Raw genomic sequence first — 20,739 nt, 5'->3', positions numbered from 1 at the left:
TTGACAATTTGGTCTTTGATGGAAATTGATATAAGTGAGGCTCTATTAAATTTGATCATTTTGCTGAAGTGAGGTTTGTTTAATATGTATTTTATATGGTTTATTGACTGGTGGAATTCCTATGGTCCTGAAGCTATAATTCTCCCTCCTAATCTCTTAAAAGCTTATGAGACTTTCAAGAAAGAGTCGGACATACCGCATCTTAAGAATTTCCCACATCTTTTGCAGTTCTTTTACAGGTTTCTAGATCTCCCATGGATCATTAGATGAGAATACAAGATAGAGAAGCATCCCCAATATCCTTTTCCCATGCTCACTAGAAAGTTTAAATTAAAATGGTGGAATAAGTTTAATTTTGATCATATTTGCCAAGAATTATAGAAAAAGACCTCTTCTTCCCAGACAGAAAATTCTAATTTCCTTCTAGAAAAAAGCCAAGTTCAGTGTCAACTTGCCTCCATTTCAGATAGAAAACAACTTAAGAAACATCTCCTTGAAGCTGCATCACAAATTTCTGATGATGAAGATGACACAATAATGGAATCCTCCTCTCCAAATTACAAGACTCATCCAAAAACATTTCAAGATTCTCAAGATCCCTATGATATATGACAAACAAAAACAGAATGACGGCCCACTCAGACAAACCCTTCAAGGACAATTATGACAAACTACTATTCAAGACAGATCCAGACAAATATTCCTAATGAGTCACTATTCACTTGCACGTGACAGACAGAGAATCCAAATTGATATTTTTTAGACCCCTGAAAACCACAATTTGATTAACCTAGGTAATTAGCCAAGTTGTTACTTAGTCCAAATTAACAAATCTAGGTTATCACAATCAAAACAATCATATCATGCAAAGCAGCGGAAAGATAAATAAGACAATGATATGATCACCCAGGAAACCAAACCGGTAAAAACCTGGGGAGGATTTAACCTAGCTATCCTCCAGGTAAACATGAATCCACTATGAAAGAATCGAAGTTGTTCAACAGGACTTAGACCGCTAACATCCTATTGCTACCCACCAGTAGAAACTTATTGACACGACCACATGCAAGCTCCGAAACCACAGACTCCTTCTTTCTTGGATTCTCCAGCAAGTACAAGCACACCCGCTTGTGTTTCTTTAAGTTCTTATAGCAGCAACTGAATGATCATCAAGCTCTTGAAGAAATCTCCTTCTTGATAATCCTAAGCTTGTGTAAAGAAAAGCTACTCACAGATCTCACAAGAGATTTACATAAACAGCAATATGAGCAACACAAAAACGTGGCTAGGGTTTGCCTTTTATACCTAGGGCAAATTAGAAAACCCTAAAAGTTTTAAAACAAAACTAGGGCTGAGTTGGAATTCTGCAGAAAACGCATTTGACTCGATTTTCGATTGATCGAGCCTAAGCGTCAATCGATCGAACCAAGCTGAGAAGCATAAATAAATTCTGCATCAGCTTATTCCAACTTTATATAAATGAATCAACTTTGAGCAAGTCTAAACACGACTAAACATATTGTTTTGATTATGGTTTGCCAACAATACTCATTCGAGTTCTAAATACATAAAATCTTAAGTCTTTAGAACTTAACACAGATAGATCCAAAAAGATCATATAGATATTCCTGACAGAACACTATTCACTTGCATGAGACAGAAAGTATCCTAACAGATTCCGATTCTCAGAATATATGGTTCCTACCGACAATTTAACTTGAGTTAACTTTACCTACTCAGGTTAATCAACCATGGTTTACTACATCTATAAAAGAGACGGACTATGAAGCCAGAAGACAAGCTTCTAAGTTTCTAAGATTCCAAGTTTTTAAAGTTTTTCATATTCCAAGTTTTAGAGAAAGCCTTTGTAATAGCCTTCCCTCTCCCTCTCCCTCTCTCTGAAAGACTTTTGTACTTTATTCCCCTTTTGTAATCTTGTAACATTTCTCTTCAGACAGTTTTATTTTGTAATCTTGTAACTTTTCATATAGTGTTTTATTTTCAAGCTTGTATCAAACTAGTAATTTATTTTCAAGTTTATCAAAGACAGAAGATTTATTCAAGTAAGATATTACTTGTTTCAGTTTTCATATTCTATATTCTGTTTTAACCTTATTTTGAATATATCTATTTTGCTATTTTCTTCTTTATCATCTATTTTATCATTGTTTATGCTTTCATATTACTGTTGTGCTCTCTCCTAGGTAGTCATTGGTATCAGAGCCATGGATGGTAGATGTATGAGTTTTATTTCTTTACAATTAAGAAGTTACTAGGAATCTTATTACTGCATAGCCACTACTTGCTCCTTGTTAGCATTGGTTAGCCTCAAGACTCGTTGGCAAACCATAGTTTCGCATTGGTCAGCTCGTTTTTTGTTAGCCGATGGACAGGCATGTGTTTAGGTGGTCCCGCAATGGAGTTTCCCGAGGAGGTGGTCCCGATAACAAGGATACCAGTGGTTAGTAATAGTTCCACCACTAATTATTAATTGCTTGGAAATAGAATAAATACGTTTATCAGTTCATCATCTGTTTGCTTGTTTACACTTAGGATAGGCACACACTAATTAGAAACATGGACTATGATGATATAGATTATGATGAAGGTTATAGCATGAGAGATATAGACAATAGTTGGTTAAATGATAATATGGATTATGAAACAGATTCTGATTTTGACAGTGATACTGATGATTATAATTATAACTATAATAATAGCACAAATAATTGGAATACATTAATAGGAGATAAAATCAACCAACAGACTAATAGACATAATAATAGTTTCTTAGATAAAATTAATAAAAAATTGGAATTTTTAGAAGCTATTGAAAGATCCACCACTATAGAAAGAGAAAATGATAGAGATAATAGAGTAGACAGTTTTTTGGACCTTTATGAAAAAATTAAAGCTTTAAATTCAGAACCAGAAAGAAACTTTGAACCCCATCAAAGATCATCTTTAGTGACAGATAATTGGCATGATAGAAAAAATAGTAGCTTAGTAAGCACCGACAGACTCATAAATATTACATGTGGAAAAGATGACTTGAAGAGAGAAGGCATAAAAACAATTCTGACAGAAAAGAAACAAAATAGTTCTAAAGAAAGACAAGAAAATGATAATAGAAAAGATGACATAATAGAAACAATACAAAAGAAGAAGCTAGATGGAGACAAAGAAAAAGGAATAATACAGAAAGGCATAGTAAAAGAGATGTTAAAGAATAGAAAGACAACAAGGTAATAGTATTATAACCAATTCAAAAGATGGAACTCTACGTAAAGAAATAGATATAGAAAAAGGGATAGGAAAAGAAAGAAACATGATAAGGAAAGAGAAAGAAGATGATGGTCTAGTCAAAGAAAGGACAAATAATAGTCTTAGGAATAATGATAGTTCCAAAAAGAGTAATAGTTTTAAAGAAGAAATTGATGAAAGACTAAAATCAATTGAAAGAACTATGGATTATACCCGAGACAATAGTCTAGTAGAATTAGCTAAAAAGATAGAAATTTTAAATTCACCAATAGAGATAAAAGAAATGAAAAAGGACATAACAATTTTAAAGATTACTGAGCTATCAGACAATGAGAAATCTGATAGACATATTAAAAATATTATTTGTCATAAATGTAAAGAATATGGGCATACTAAAAAAATAATGTGACTGACATAATAAAATTGTTAAACAAATCTATAAATTAGAATTTGAGAAAGACATAATAAATGAATTGATGGAAATATTTAATGTAAAGCAAAAAGAGATAGATCAAGTAATGAAAAAAGAAGAATTAAAATCAACAAACCCACTTAAAATTAATAAAAGAAAAAGGAAACAAAAAGACATAATAATGAAATTAGTAGATAATCTACCCAATCACCAAAAAGATAAAAAAGAATATTTACTAAGTTTGAAAGATTCTATAGACATACCTATGACTTGTATTAGGTGTAGGAAATATGGACACCATGTTACTGATTGTAGAAAAGAAGAAAAAGCCAACAAAGAAAAGAAGAAAATCAAACAAGATGGAACAAAAATAAAACCAATAACTTTACAAGACTTAATGACAGAAATAAAAATAGTAAAACAAGAAATTAAAGAAGATAATTCCTTAAACATAGATGAACAGAATATTGCAGAAATAATGAATTTAAAAGAATTCTCTAATCCTATGACAGATCCCCCTGATCCTCCTACAGATGAAGAAGTTATAGATATTAATAATAGGAATAGACAAAATTTCTTGAGTTTAATTGACAGAGTAATTTTTCAAAAATGGCATACAGAAATTACTTTAGTAATTAATAAAGAGTTTTCTTTGATAGAAATTGCTTTGATAGACTCAGGTGCTGACATGAATTGTATACAAGAAGGACTAATACCTTTAAAGTATTATGAAAAATCATCTAAAAGATTAACTCAGGCTAATGGAGAAAATCTCATAATTAATTACAAAATACCTAATGTTCATATATGTAATGACGGAGTATGCTTTGAAACTATTTTTGTTTTAATTAAAGACCTTTCTTCTAAAATTATTTTAGGGAATCCCTTTATGGTCTTACTTTATCCCTTCTTAACAACAGCTGAAGGAATTAAAACTAATGTGTTAGGAAAATACATACTTTTTAAATTCATTTTACCACCTATCCCGAAAGAAATCTATTCACTAGATAATATTTCCATAATAAAAGAAATTGATAAAGAAAGAATTTACAGAAAAAATAGACATTTGTTATCCTTAAAGTCAGAAATAATATATGAAAGAATTGCTGATCAATTGACAGATCTTATATTAAATTATAAAATAGAAGTATTTAGACAACAGATTGAGATAGAAATTTGCTCTAATCTTCCTACTGCTTTTTGGCATAGGCGTCGGCATATCGTACAATTACCTTATGAAAAAGACTTTAATGAAAGACAGATACCTACTAAGGCTAGATCAATACAAATGAATAATAAATTATTAGAACACTGTAAAAAAGAAATTGAAGATCTTTTAAATAAAGGTTTAATTAGAAAAAGCAAGTCTCCTTGGAGCTGTGCTGCTTTTTATGTTAATAAATAGGCAGAACTAGAACGAGGAATTCCAAGATTAGTTATAAATTATAAACCTTTAAATAAAACTTTACAATGGATAAGATATTCTATTCCCAATAAGAAAGATTTACTTGACAGACTTCATGAAACAACCATATTTTCTAAATTTGATATGAAAAGTAAATTTTGGCAGATACAAATAGATGAGAAGGACAGATATAAAACTGCTTTTACAGTTCCTTTTGGTCATTATGAATGGAATGTTATACCTTTTGGATTAAAAAAATGCACCTAGTGAGTTTCAAAATATAATGAATGATATATTTACACCCTTTACAAAATTTTCAATTGTTTATATAGATGATGTCTTAATATTTTCCAAATCAATTGATGACCATTGGAAACATTTAGATATATTTGTTAATGTAATTAAACATAATGGATTAGTTGTATCAGCCACTAAAATAAATTTGTTCAAAGATAAAATCTGATTTTTAGGACATAATATTTATAAGGGAACCTTAAGTCCTATTGACAGAGCCATTCAATTTGAAGATAAATTTCTAGATGAAATAAAAGATAAGAATCAGTTACAAAGATTTCTTGGCAGCCTAAATTATGTTTCAGACTATTTTCAAGGATTGAGAAAAATATGTAGACCCTTATATAAAAGGTTAGAAAAGAATCCTCCTGCATGGACAGACAAACATACTATGATAGTTCGACAGATTAAAAAATATGTTAAACAACTCCCTTGTATTGTTATTCCTCCACCCCATGCTTTCAAGATTGTTGAGACAGATGCTTCTGATATAGGCTATGGTGGAATCCTAAAACAGGTAGCAAAAGATGATGCTAAAGAACAAATTGTTAGATTCCATTCTAGCTCCTAGACAGCTACCCAACAGAATTACAGCACTATTAAAAAAGAAATTTTATCTATCATATTCTGTGTTGCAAAATTCCAAAATGATCTTTTTAATCAAAAGTTTTTAATTAGGGTTGATTGTAAAAGTGCCAAAGAAGTTTTACAAAAAGATGTTCAAAATCTTGTTTCCAAACAAAGTTTTGCTAGATGGCAAGCTATTTTAAGTGTTTTTGATTTTGATATTGAATATATTAAAGGATAAACTAATTCGATTCCTGATTTTCTAACTCATGAATTCCTGCAAGGAAGATGAGTTCCCCTGTAGAAAAGAGCAACTCCCCAAAACCCAGAACCAGACAGTCTTATGCTACTCCTCCCATTCCTCCTAGCAAATTTCTCCATTGTCCCTCTTTCACTTCACTCACTTTCTCTTCGAATAGACCCCAAGAAAGATCTCCATTAGTATGCAGCCCAAACCCTTTCGAACCACTCTCTCCAAATCCCACTCCAACAACTAGATAGACTTATGCCTCACCTCCTCCCTTAAAAACACCATTTAACATTGTTGCATCCTCTTTTCCCCCTTTAACCTCTACCACTAACCAATCAAAGTAGAGACCCTCTACCTAGGCCACGTCAATGCTTAGTTGGTTTGCAAATTTTCTCAACCTAATAAAAAGATTTCTTCTTCTTCTTCTTCCTTTTTAGTGTGGACTAAAATCTTTGGTTTTGTATGGTGGCTGAGAAAGTAGTGAAAGGATGACAACAAAAATAAGTAATAATAATAATAAAAAAAAAAAAAAAAAAAAAAAAAAAAAAACTATTTCTCTTCTTTATATTCTTCCATCAATTTGAAAATCAAACCAAATACTTATTAATTTATTTACTCTTCTTCTTTTTTTTTTTTTGGTTAAACATCGCATAATATTAACTAAGGAACAACAAGTCTGTTACGAATGTGGCCAACTTTGTCTAATTCTAGCAAATCAACCACCATAGATGGTGGGTTATACAAAAAAAGATGGTCAGTATAGAGGTCAACCCCCATCTTTGATAGTCTGTCAGCGCAGTTGTTGGCTTCTCTATAAACATGTTCCATTAGGCAGTTAGGGAACGACTTCGTCAAGTTCCTGCAATCGGACAGCAGTAGTTCCAAGTTAAGATTGGCAACAGTTGGGTTAGTGATAAGATATACAAGAAAAGTAGCATCTAATTCAACACATAAATTATCAAAGCCCAATTGTTTGGCCATCAGGAGCCCTTCCGTTAGCACCCAAAGCTCCGCGGTGTTACTGGAAACGTTCCCAAACTTCTTCACAAACCCAGCAACCCAGTCCCCATCACTGTTCTGAATAATTCCTCCACCACCAGCCTTCTTTGGATCCCCAAACACTGAGCCATCTGTATTCAACTTCACCCACCCGGGTTGGGGCTTACTCCACTTCACTTGGCCTTGGATTTTACTCGGCTTGCTGGGGCTGTTTGGCACTATAGCATAGAATTCAGCACTTCTCTTGATACAAAGAGCACTCAACCCTTTCTCAACATTTCTATCCTGGAATATGGCCTTGTTCCGTTGAAGCCAAATATTCCAGAGGGTTTGGGGAAACAGAATTTTCCAAGGGGTGTGGGGTCTAGGGAAAAATTCAACTAAGCCACAGTATTTCTCTAACCAATCAGCTAAGGGAAGATTAAAAACTCCATGTTTGTTTCTTCAATACCAAGGTCATTCCAAATACTTCTTGCCCTCACACAGTCCCATAGGGTATGGAGAATAGATTCAAAGGTCGAGCCATACAATTCACAAGAAGTGTTCAAGTTAAAACCTCTTGAACCAAGGACTTCTCGGGTTGGGATGCTACGATGAACACAAAGCCACAGAAAAAATGTTATTCTTGGTGTTGTGCTGGATTTCCACACCCATTGCCCAAGAGTAGTCACAGGGTTCAAAAGGTTTAAACCTTTAGCTAAGAGGTAGGCTGAGTTAGGAGAGAAGGATCTGTCCTTGGAGAATGCCCACACAAGAATAACCTTTTGATTCGGGTTCATAGTAGTTGGGATGCCTTGAATTTCTTGAACGATGGTATCAGAGAGGTTAAAAGAAATGCTAGCCTGGTTGCCCAAAAACAATTTGACAGAGATGTTATCCTCCCTTTCAGTCAATGGCCCTTTAATTTGGTGTCTGAGAGGTCCAGAAGGCAGCCAGAAGTCCTCCCAAGCATTAACCATTTCCCCATTTGCAATTGACCACTTTAACCCTTTATTGAAAATAACCCCAAAAAGTCTGACTTCTTTTTTTTTTTTCTCCTCTCTGTAGGAGTCTTTCCTCTCATCTAGGGTGAGCTTTTTTCTTCTACTTTCGGGTAGGGGCTGGTTTTCCCCCATCTTAACTTAAGTGGTGTGGGGAAGATTTTGCTTCCACTGAGATACTTGTTTTCTTACAACTAGTGAATCAGAGCCATAGTACGAAGTTACCAATCAAAGGGAGTATACTTCTTCAGTCCAAATGGATACAAATTTTATTGAAAGACTTCAGAGTATTCACTTGACGGAGGAGGAGGGTGAAGTTAGAAAGGTTCGATCAGAGAATCGTGCAAAGATATTGGAGGAGTTTTCATTAAGTCTAATGGGTCGTTTTCATACGACAAAACCAATCAATTTTTGGGCTGCCAAAAATCTACGGAGGTCGGTGTGGAAACTTGGCCATGATCTGAAGATTACAGATATTGGTGAGGGGCTAATGCAATTCAAATTCTCCATGGAGAGCCAACTGAAGTGGGTCTTGAATAATGGACCGTGGAGCTTTGATAATCACTTATTGTTATTGAAACGATGGGAGGAGGGAATGACGACGTTTATTGTGGAATTCAACATTGTACCAATATGGGTTCAGGTTTGGGGGCTACCTTTTGATCTCATTAATGAAAAAGCAAGAAAAGATATTGGTGGTGGCATTGGGAGAGTCTTGGAAATGGACTGCAAGGCAATTGCTGCTGACCAAGCTTGCTTCCTTCAGATTAGAGTTGAATTGCCATTGGATAAACCAATCCAGAGGGGCGCTCTAGTGCTTAGCCCGAAAGGTGTGAGGGTGCAAATAGCTTTCCAATATGAAAGATTGGTGGGGCTGTATTTTAGTTGTGGTAAGCTCGGACATGAAGCAAAGGAATGCCTGAGTAAAGTCTCTGCTACAATGGGTGAAAGGCTGTATGGGGAGTGGCTCAAGGTGGGGGTCTGACGTCAAACTAAATCGGGTGGCAGGAATTCCAGAGCACAGTCAGGTGGCAGCGATGGTACCGGTGATCAAGCTAAGGACCCATTGGCCATTGCAAACACCACGACAGCACAGCACGAGCTCAGCGACGGCAAACCTGGCCAACCTTTACTGACAGAGAGAAACGGCAGACATTAACTACGGAATTATTGGAGGAGAGTAATTCGGTGAGCAGTGAGCAATGAGCAACCCCAACATCAATGCGCAATGCAAACTAATATCCCTAAAATCATGCAACCCGATATTCTAAGGAAGAACCTAAAAACGCTGCCAGTCACGTATGTGGAAACGGATGAGAGAGTTAATACCACCGACCCATGTGAGGAAACCCTAGCTGACATGATTAATAATAAGGCACGTGCCTCTCCATGTGACGCCAAAAAGAAGCCTCCATCTGAAACACATAGGTGGAAAAAGCAAAAGCGCCGAGACGATACCGAAACAAGACCAAAACTAATACAGACTGAGATTGACGGACAACAAGAAGTTGGGCTGAAACTACAGAGAATATCTAGCAAGGATGAAGGTAGCACGGGGGGAAGGAAGCGAAGCAAGACACAGAAAACTTACTCACCATACACAGCGGCGAAGGCCGACAGCCAGCCCCGCCGAGCGCAATGAACGTGTTAAGCTGGAACTGCAAGGGGCTTGGGAACCCCCTAGCAGGCGCAGTCCTTTCTCATTTGGTGAGGGAGAAAGTTCCCAAGGTCCTATTTCTAATGGAGACGAAACGGACGGTGGATGAGATGAAAACAATACAAGCAGAATTGAGGTACGATAATATGCTCGCTATTCCTTGCATCCATAGGGCAAGTGGCCTAGCTATGCTCTGGAAGGAGGAGATCACTTTACACATTCAGATCTACTCTCAATATCACATCAATGCCTATATCATGATTGACCCAGCCAATCCTTGGAGACTTACCGGTTTTTATGGGAGACCGGAAGAACATCGCCGACATGAATCATGGAGTTATCTGAGACATCTACACACTAGAGACTCACTGTCGTGGGTATGCTTGGGAGATTTCAACGAAATTCTGAACTCAGCAGAGAAGCAAGGCAGGCTCCCCAAACCCCACCGACTTATGCAGGCTTTTCGTAATGCATTATTGCACTGTGGACTGATAGATCTGGGGTACCGGGGTAATATTTTTACATGGCAAAATGGAAGGCCTGGAGATGCTTTTGTTCAAGAGTGTCTGGATAAGGCATGTGCTACACTGGATTGGAGAGAAAGGTTTCCTCATGCAGTGGTGAACCATTTACAGGTATCATATTCGGACCATGACCCAATTTTTATAATCATCAATGGTAGTGTAGGCAATACAAAAAGAAAGAAAATCCCGAAAAGGTTTGAGGAAAAATGGGCGACACATCCCGAATGCGAAGCCATTATCCAAGAGGTATGGAGTAAGGAACCACCAAGGGGCAACCCTATATTTCGATTATTCTCAAAAATAAGGGATTGTCGTATGGCCTTTGTAGCTTGGAGTCGGAATATGGGAAGCACTGGAACACGGATTGAGGAGAAAAAACAACAACTCCAAACCCTTAGAGCACAAAATGATCCAGCAAATTTGGAGTTGATACAAAAAGTAAGGGATGATATCAATAAGCTCTTGTATCAAGAAGAATTGGCTTGGAGACAACGTTCTAGATCCATTTGGCTACCTGCTGGCGACAAGAACACCAAGTTCTTTCATCAAAGGGCTAGTCAATGCCGTCGAAAAAATAATATTGATGGCCTTTTGGATGATGGGGGGGAGATGGTGTACATCAGATGCTGAAATAGAGGGAGTAGTCAAAAGGTATTTCCAAAGGCCACCCAAATGGATTTAGTACTACAAACCCCACCCAAATGGATTTAGTACTTGATAAAGTGGATCGGGTTGTCACACTAGATATGAACCACTCACTCCTACAACCATACCGCCTAGAAGAGGTCCAACAAGCACTCTTCTAAATGCATCCATCAAAATCACCGGGTCCAGATGGTATGTCTCCTTTCTTTTTTCGAAAGTATTGGAATATTGTTGGTGATGATGTCATTGAAGCAGTATTGTCAGTTTTATCTTCGAGGTACATGTTGCACAAAATTAATTACACCCACATTATCCTCATTCCCAAAAGAAAATAACCCCACCAGCCTTGCAAGCAGCCCAGATGCCAGAAGCAGGAAGCTTTCTTCCACCTTCACCGAGTCTAGCAGGGGTAAGATACTTGCTGATTAGCATTTGGGCCCAAGGCTTATCAGAACTAAAGGCAATTCTCCAACAAAGTTTAGCTAACAGAGTAGAATTCCGAGCCTTTGCTTGGAAGATCCCCAGACCCCCCAACTCCTTCGGGTTAGTTATTTTACTCCATCCCACCAGGTGAATTTTCTTTTTATTTAAAGTTGACCCCCATAGGAAGTCCCTTACAAGTCTGTCCACATCATCACAGACTCTAGCAAGAAGTTTACAGCATTGCATAAAATACTCTGGTATGGGAGATACCGCCGCTTTTAAGAGAACAAGTCTGCCTGCAGGAGAGAGGCACTTTGATTGCCAACCCGCAAGCTTTGATTGGACCCTTTCCACCACAAATTGAAAATCATTTCTTCTCCTTCCATTATGAAGTATGGGGAATCCAAGGTATATTCCAAGATTGGAGGTTTCAACAATGCCAAGATGTTGGACAACCCTTTCCTTATCCTCCTTTGAGGTATTGGCAGAAAAGAATATTTTGGACTTAGCTAGGCTAATCTTCTGCCCCGTGAGACTGCAACACTCATCCAAAACTTCACTAACAGCCTCAGTGTTTCTTTGGCTTGTACTAGCAAATAATAAGAGGTCATCCACAAAAAACATGTGGGAAAAACCAAGTCCACTCTGAAAAGCTTTGACTCTAGTCCAGTCACCTTCCTTACATTTCCTTTGAATTAAGGTACTTAGGAATTCCATGCATAAAATGAAAATATAAGGGGAAACAGGGTCCCCTTGTCTCAGTCCCCGAGAAGGCTGAAATTCCTCCAACTAAGAGCCATTAAAGAGTAGAGACACATCAGTGGACGATATACAACTAAGGATCAGGTCTATAGTGTCTTGGTGAAACCCCATACTAAAAAATATGCTTCTCACAAAACTCCATTCCATGCGGTCAAATGCCTTTTCCAAGTCAATCTTTATAATCATGTAGCCTTGATGCCCTTTCTTTTTCTCGAGGGTGTACATAAGCTCCTGTGCCATAATAACATTGTCTGTACCTCTCCTACTCGAGATGAAGGCTGTTTGGGAGGGCGAAACGAGAATGGGCATGAGATGCTTCATTCTTTGAACTAGGATTTTTGTGACAATCTTGTAGATGGTGTTACACAAACTGATGGGCTGAAAGTGGTTGATTGTTTCAGGCCCAAACTGCTTCGATATGAGGACAATGAGAGTTTTGTTAAGGTGCTGAGGAATTTTTTTGGTTCTAAACATATGCTTGACGCCAAACTTCACAGAATTCCCCACAACCATCCAGAACTTTTGAAAGAACCCAGCATGGAGGCCATCAGGTCTAAGAGCTTTAAAGGGTTTCATGGAGTTAAGTGTAAATAGAATCTCAACATCAGAAGGGGGGTAACCAAATTAAGAGCTTCTGAATCAAATAGTCGATTGCCCCAAATAGGAATAGTGGTAGGCTCCAGGGGGCATTAAACTTGTTCAGTTTGGTAAAGATTAGCAAAACCATTTAGAAAAATCCTTTGAACTCTCTTAGGATCTTCTTCCCAATTCCCAACAGAATCCTGGATGCGATGAATACGATTGCCACTTCTACGGATAAGGGTGGACATATGAAATAATTTCGTATTTCGTTCACCTTGTATAAGCCAATTAGTTCTGGCTTTAATACCCCAAAGTTCTTCCAGACCCAAGAAATGCCCCAAATCCTCAGACAAGGACATATGAAGATTAATCAATCTTTAAGAGGAAAAACGGCCTAAGGCCTTTTCCGCACCAAGAATTTTCGCAATCAGATTCTTTTTCTTCCAGAAAATATTCCCAAATACATCCATGTTCCAAGCTTTTTCTTTCTAGATAAACGAAAGAATAGCATTATTAATGTTCGGATGGTTTCCTTCCCAAGCATCCTTAACAATGGAGGGGAAACCCTCGTGGCTAAGCCAAATGGGCTAGAAGCGGAAGGGTCTATCCCCACAACGGCACAGGTTAGGGATAAAGGAGAGAAGGAGAGGGCAATGATCAGAATTAATCCGCACTAAATGCTTAACCATTGCCTCAGGGAAGCAAGCTTTCCAATCCGAATTAGCCCAAACCCTATCTAATCTCTGCTGAATTAACCCTGAAATGTCCCTTTTATTGGTTCAAGTAAAAATTGACCTAGAGAATACAAGGTCCAGTAAGTTACAAAAATCCATAAAATCAGTGTATTCATACACCTGCCTCCTGCAAATCCCATTTCCCCCTTTTTTTTCTCCTCTCCCTTAATGGCATCGTTAAAATCCCCCATAACAACCTAAGGGAGATTGTGCCTCACAAATAAAACTCTAAGGTTGTTCTAGAGAATACACCTTTCTCTAAAGCGAGGACTACCATAAATTGCACTTAAAAGCCAAGGTTGGGAAAGGGATCTAACCTGAACAATACCATGGATCTCCTGCTCAGTGGCAGAAAGGATGTCCATAGAAATAAAGTCCGAGCGCCACAGAAGCCAAATCCCGCCAACATAGCCAATAGTCTCGGTTAAGTAGGCTTCAATAATCACGAAAATAATGGGTTGATGCCATTCAACCAAATCCAAGACAGTCTTCTTAAAGGTGGGCTTCATAGCCCCTCTATAATTCCAGATGAGTATATTCATAATTGGAGTAGGGGTAGTGCGTAAGTCAAACCACGTAGGAGATGGCTTCTCCCCTATCTCCCTCAATGTCCATGCTTGCCTCAGCAAGTTCTTCTCCCGAATAATCTCTAGAAACAGGTTCACTACGTGCTTCAAAATCCCAAACTATGCCTAGTTGCTGCGTATGTTCAGTGTGCATGCTATGGGAGTCATCGAGAACTGCAATAGTTTCACCATGAATAAATTCCCCATTAGCGCTAGTTCTATGGGTCTGTCCAGCAAAACCTTCCTCTGAGATATGACCGGTTTCAGATGAATCCCCTCCAGGACACTTAGAGATTTTTCACAAAGGGGCTTCCATGAGGGACATTCTTGTAAATGCGAGGGAGTTACAATCAGAGGCGGGAACTTTGGCTTATCCATGAGGAAGTGCCAGAATGGATTTGGGGTCAAAATCCAAGTTTCGTCCTCCATTGGAAGAAAGCCCAGATGAGCACTCACCTCTGTGAGTGGAAAGAGGTTCTTCCAAGCTTCCATTGCTTCCACATCGTACCACCCCATTATATCTGTTGGATCTCTCTGGATGCCTTCTATCGTTTTGTCTCCAATTGGAATTACCTTTCCTCTAAGAAAGATTGCCCACTTCACAACTACCTACTCCATCTACACTTGAGCTCGCACCAAAATGAAAACCAGAGGCAGGGAGAGGGAGGCTTTGAGTTTGGGCATACACACTGGGTTTTGAAGGCCATGGTCTACTTTCCCAGCCCAAGGAATTAGAATTCAAACCATGGTTTTGTGGGGATTTAGGGGCCCTACCATGGTTTCTAACTAGAACATTCTTGTTTTTACTTACAAAAGGGCTAATTTGGTCTCCCAAACCCAAGTTTAGTTGGGGACTAACCGAATTGGTCCCATCAGATCCTCTCGAGGGTCTCACCTTTCTTTTCATATCTTCCCCAATGTCAGTGTTTGAGTCTCGAGGTGTATGGTGAACACTCCATCCCACTAACGCATTTTCCTTGCGCATGGCCCCCGAAATGGTGTCATCTCTACGTGGGACTTAGGCTTTGACAGTTGGCTTCTTCTTCTTCCTCTTTACCATCATCCACTCCCTATACACGCTATGCTCATTATTGCCCCCATCCACCTGCTCTTCTCTACGTGTAGGAGAATCTGAGGTCTGACTCCCTGAGTTTTCCATAGGTGATTCTAGCTTCTTAATCACAGTTGGGCAGTGATCCTTCCTATGACCCAAACGCCCATAGGCAAAGCATAAAGAATTAAGACCCTCATATTGTACTGGCTGTATCATCCGTCTAATCTTTATAGATCTAACAAGGGGTTTATTGACATCTATCTGAACGCAAATCCTCACGAAACGTCCTTTCTCCCCGTTCAAAGTATAAGAATCAATTCTAAGGACTGGACCAATGGTCTTTCCAATTTTCTTGAGCATGGGTGGTTCATAGAACTCTATAGGAAGTTCAGCCAATCTAACCCACACTGTAATAGTCAAACACAAAGCAAGTGATGCCTTGAACTCAAGTTCCCATTGGCGGATAGATATGAATTGCTGACCAACAAACCAGGGCCCCCCCTTGATCACCTCATCCAAGTCAGACTGAAGTTCAAATTTGATAAGGAAAAAATCGTGACCCACATTGACACAGTCCACCTTACCAACAGGTTTCCACATGGACCTCAGTCTCTCCACCAAGAATGAATACCCAAGACTATGACCAAAAATCTTAACAATGATAGCCTTTCCCCAAGAAGCATGAATCCTTGTTTTTTCATCTTTCGAAAATTTAAGGGAAACCATACCTTCGCAAAGTTCATCATCCTCGTCATCAGAGTTCACCTCCTCCTCCATGCCAGAGTCAAATCCAAAAGCTTGCTCATATGTGCCTGGTATCGATCCAACTAGCTTGTCTTTATAGCTTTTGATCTTATCTCCATTACCCAGGAACTCAGAGGGAGTTTCTATCTCGTGGTGGACGTCCTTGAACTTCTTGATGCTTCTTTCTAACGTGTCTTCTTCTTCAGAGCTTCGTGGTCTTTCTCTCTCTACCATCACGTTCTACCATCAGTGAGCTAGTCTGTCTTATTTACTCTTCTCTCTGTGTTCTTCTTGACAGGAGAGTTCAATAATCTTTTACAATTTTTAGTTTGAATAAAAACTTTTTCATAGTATAGATAAAGACTCGTTTTAAACTAACTTTTATCAAATTTTATTCTTTTATTTTTTATCTATTATATTTATTCAATTTCAATAAGACTATTAAATTACCACAATCAATATATATATATATATATATATTCTCCCAGACATAAAACTAGTAATATAGTTAAAGAGACATTCATCACCACAAAGACTCGGTAATTCTGCCACACATGCCAAGAAAATAGTAATCTAAGACCCTGCCAACCGAAGCACACAGAGATCTCTCTGGAAGGGGTGTAATATTTCACAAACTCGTGACTTTATTAACACACACACATGGTAAAAAGGGAAAAAGCATTATGCAGATCATCTATTAGCCCCTCCAGTTGTCCTTCCGCTTTCTTATCTCCTGGATAGCTTCAACAGGCGAACCACAACCAACCCTCGCCTGTAAAATATAAGCAACGTCTACATAAATTGTATGGCACAAGTAGATATATTAGAAAGCTCTCTCTAGCAGATACGCCATGGTTGATGAAGACAAAATGAAAAGAACACAGTAAGTAGCGATACATCTAGACTCTACATACAGTAACCATACACATTCTAGTCCCTTTACGATATATCACTAGTTAATTTTGTCCAACATGAAGAAAAAGGTAATTCTTAGAGGAGAAAAGTAACCTGGATTTCAGGTAGATCAACCCGCATGAATGGATTTGTTTCTAATTCTTCCTCAATGGTTGAGGGAATAGTGGCAAGGCCTGCCTGCCGCTGATGCTGGGCCCATGTTAACTTTTGTTGCATCTTAACATTATCTGGTTCAACTGTCAGAGCAAACTGCAAGTTTTTCACCGTGTACTGTAGAAAAATATAACCAGAACTTTGAAATTTCAAACAAAGGAAAATCTGACAGGGGGCACAAGTGTAACAAAGAGTTAAGCTGTCAATAGAGATTGTAACACAATTAACTTCAATAAATGCAATTAAGGACATATTCCCTTTCTCCTTTCAAGGTAGAAACCTTCTAAATTTTTCATCTTACGATACACTAATGCTCACTTGCACATGTTATATATGTCCTCACTCTCATATGGTCACATTTTAGAAAAAATGGAACTCTTTTTAGGAGATCCCTGATTACCCCCTCAAAGCATAACCAAATAATCTCCTCTTTAACATTTACTTGCGTCCCCAGTATTCTCTCTTTTGTCACCATAGTCCCCATGTGGGAGAAAAGGCACAGCATTATGACAGTGGAGGTTGTATCATACTTCTAATCACATGAACACTATTTGTTAGAAATTTTGGAATCAGCAAATTTTGATAACCAACTCATGTTTACAAGTCCATGACTACCATACTATCACAGTATCACTCACTAACATGATGGAAGATGAAAAGTGGAGAACTCATTGTGAACCTATGTTGATAAACCATTACCCAATGAAGGTATCTTGATCTAAACCATATCTCTCTAACTATACTGCTATTGAAATGACCATAGAAACACAATCCGACACTCAACAAAAGATACAATAATAAATCAGGCCCACACAATTCATGTATTCCCATTATTCTTTTACACATGCATGTGATACAGCTATAACCATTTAGCAACCATTTCCATTTAGGCTCCAGAAAATATCACAAATACTAACTACTTGATTTCTAATATTTTTATCAGAAACATTATTGTTCAAAAAATGCTTGAGATTTTGAGGTGGTTTCTTATTTGTGGAAATTACATAAAAAGACCTAGAAGTCTATACCTTTATACAGATTAGGTCACAAGTTTTTTACTTTGCCAATTGAAGTCCTAAATTTAAAAAATACTTTCAATTTGAAGCCTATGTCCATCTTTGTAATTTGCTATTGTTATTCTAGGTAGTAATGGAGGAGAGAAAAGCAGGAAATCATTGATTAAATTCTATGCTTCATTTAGGCCTTGTTCATAAATTAATTTGGTAACCATTAAACAAAGACAATAGAGAGAGAAAGTGATTGCCAGAGAATTGAAACTAGTTACCTAGGTAAATCACAAAATGTTATATGGTTTTATATTTTTCTCTAATCCATTACCGGCCAGAATAAGAAATATGAAACAAGGTATATACCTGGGGCCTTTTATGTAATATAAGTAAAGAGATTTTGAGGTGGTTATAGATACAAACCAGTGATTATTGATAGTAATTACGCCAGATGGAATATTATGCAATAAGTATACATCAACAGTAGAAAAATCTACACACATGGACACAATAAAAGCAACCCCAACTCCTTGTACAAAATTAATTTATCCTTATGAACTCAAAATCAACCCAAAGAAAGGATAGTAACAAAATACCATTACCTCATGGCCACAGTATACTCGAGTTGGCTTTGGCAATGAACCCAATGTTACACATAGCGATTGATACATCTGCTCTGCTGTTCCCTCAAAAAATTTCCCACAACCAGCAATAAACTACACACACAAACAATAAAAAATTAATTAATACATTAAAAAAATAAAAATAAAAATAAAAAAAATAAAAAAAGAGAGAGAGTGACCGCTATTAGTTACCTAATACCATAAAATTAAAAAAGAAAGCTACAAATTTAGTCAAAAAATGAAGACAAATTGTCACTAGCCAAGAGCTTGCCAAGAAAAGGACATAATTTAGGGAATAACTTCTTCAAACAATCTTATGTTGTTTCATATTCACAGATACAATATTCACTTCATAATACAAGACAATAAACATGGAGTCTTCACAAATAGATTTCCTGACCCCACTAATTCAGGGCATTCCCCCTTAGGATTTAACTCTTTTTTTCCTCCCTTCTCAGCAAATGAAGGTGATGAAATTGGCCACCATTCTAATTAAAGAAGGGGGGAAAAAAAGATTTGTTGTGAGTGCATTCTTATTGCCAAGCTAAATTGGTCACATTGTTTCCCTCATTTTTTTTTTCTTCTATCATCCACCTTCCCCCAACAAAAGAAAAATGGCAGACCAGGGAAAAAGGCTTCTGCCATCTAATCATGTGGCATTTTTTAAAGAAAACTGATCACACACGCCCACGCGCGCACGCACACACCCATGCACGCATATATAATAAAAGAGGCCCCCCATCAACTTACCAATGTGTCTCCAGTGAAAACAGCTGGGTCTTCTTCCTCTTTGCTAGTCACATAATAACTAATGTGACCATTGGTGTGGCTGATTAGAGCAAGTCAAAGACACACAGATAAAGTTAAAAAAAAATAAAGATGTAAGGCATACCTGTGCAAAACGCTAAAACCAATATGTCTCAGATAAATAAATTGGCAATAAGCTTTAGCTCAAATGGCACTTGGTTCTTTTTTCATAATAATGGGATGGAAGGTGAGGTCAAGAGCCATTGGTGGGTATGTAAGAACCTGGTGAGAGCATCATATTCATAGACATAGTATGGTGGAGTGCAGGGTTAGGTTCTTTCTACTGGCAGGTTTAGATTTTCCAGCATGATCATAGAAATTAAATAGAGAGACAAGGTGGTGTTTTGTGAACAAAGTACAGAAAAATATACCACCCCCACCCCCAAAAACAGGGGGTTAAGTCCTGAGTTGACATAAAAATAGAAGGAAATAGCTCAGAAGATTAAATATGAGATGCATTAATGTTGGAAGTAAAAAAATAAATAAAAATCAAATCATGCTTATTGAGCTAATTATGCTGGAGCCTGTAGCAGCAGACATATATATATATATATATATATATATCTATAGTAAAAACAAGAAAGAAGGGGGAAAGTGATTAAGAAGAAGAAGAAGAAGGAGCATACGAAGGAGTGTGAAGAGAGAGTATATTGAGATGAGCACCAAGAGTGATGTTATCACCGTTTTCCAGTTTATCAGTGCAACCCTTCACATTATCTAACGAACCACCATAAACCTTAATCCCCGGTACCAGCTCCTTTATTTTCTCATTTCCACCAGCGTGATCCCTAATTTATTATTTACTATTAATATCACCAGAACCAGAAGAAAGTACTAAAAAAAAAAAAATAAATAATTGGAATACCATACATACATACCAGTGATGGTGTGTGGTGAGAACGAACTTGAGAAGGACGCCGTGTTGTTTGGCAAATTGTACTACCTTCTCAGCCTCTACTGGATCCACTACTGCCGCTTCTTTTGACCTCTCATCGATTATGCTGCGCAATTTGCAACAAATCAATCGCCCTAATTAATAATAACCAAATTTCTCATCGAAATTCAAAGGAAAGAGGATTAACTTACAGGTAGGAGTAGTTGTCCTCCAAGCAAGGAACGTGGTATACTTTCATCTCTCTCTCTCTGCTCCTCCAACAACCGCTACGATCTTTTCTTCTGCTTCTTCTGCTTTCTACTCTCCAAACGCAGTCACAGACAAGAAAAAAAAGACGTGGCAGCCAACGGATCAAAGTGACAAAAGTACCAACCAAGCCCGGCCCAACCGATATACCTCCTTCTCCGACCCAATCCAATTCTAATACATAGCTACATGGATCACAAATAATATGGCCTGCAGACCAGACCACTCCAA

General features: G+C 37.6%; 3 protein-coding genes across 3 annotated transcripts; 1 reads left to right on the top strand and 2 right to left on the bottom strand.

Moving 5' to 3' along the window:
• The first annotated feature begins 8,427 nt into the window (after window positions 1-8,427).
• On the top strand, window positions 8,428-9,156 carry LOC115957244 (uncharacterized protein At4g02000-like). The gene has a single exon (XM_031075442.1). The coding sequence runs from the start codon at window positions 8,428-8,430 to the stop codon at window positions 9,154-9,156; it is 729 nt and encodes a 242-aa protein (XP_030931302.1).
• Window positions 9,157-15,082: 5,926 nt separating this feature from the next.
• Window positions 15,083-16,096, bottom strand: LOC115957243. Its single transcript, XM_031075440.1, has one exon. It carries the CDS (start codon window positions 16,094-16,096, stop codon window positions 15,083-15,085), a length of 1,014 nt encoding a protein of 337 aa, XP_030931300.1.
• A 212-nt stretch (window positions 16,097-16,308) lies between these two features.
• Window positions 16,309-20,739, bottom strand: LOC115955186 (hydroxyacylglutathione hydrolase cytoplasmic). The gene is made up of 7 exons (XM_031073243.1): window positions 20,454-20,739; window positions 20,246-20,368; window positions 19,994-20,155; window positions 19,311-19,389; window positions 18,540-18,653; window positions 16,871-17,047; window positions 16,309-16,634 (listed from the first exon to the last, which is right to left on the bottom strand). Exons 1-7 carry the CDS (start codon window positions 20,498-20,500, stop codon window positions 16,560-16,562), a joined length of 777 nt encoding a protein of 258 aa, XP_030929103.1. The 5' UTR covers window positions 20,501-20,739; the 3' UTR covers window positions 16,309-16,559.

This window comes from Quercus lobata, chromosome 8 (genome assembly GCF_001633185.2).
Source record: "Quercus lobata isolate SW786 chromosome 8, ValleyOak3.0 Primary Assembly, whole genome shotgun sequence".
In the NCBI taxonomy this organism is placed as follows: Eukaryota; Viridiplantae; Streptophyta; class Magnoliopsida; order Fagales; family Fagaceae; genus Quercus; species Quercus lobata.
Note: the sequence above shows the minus strand (reverse complement) of the source record. Positions and strands in the feature narration are given on the sequence as shown.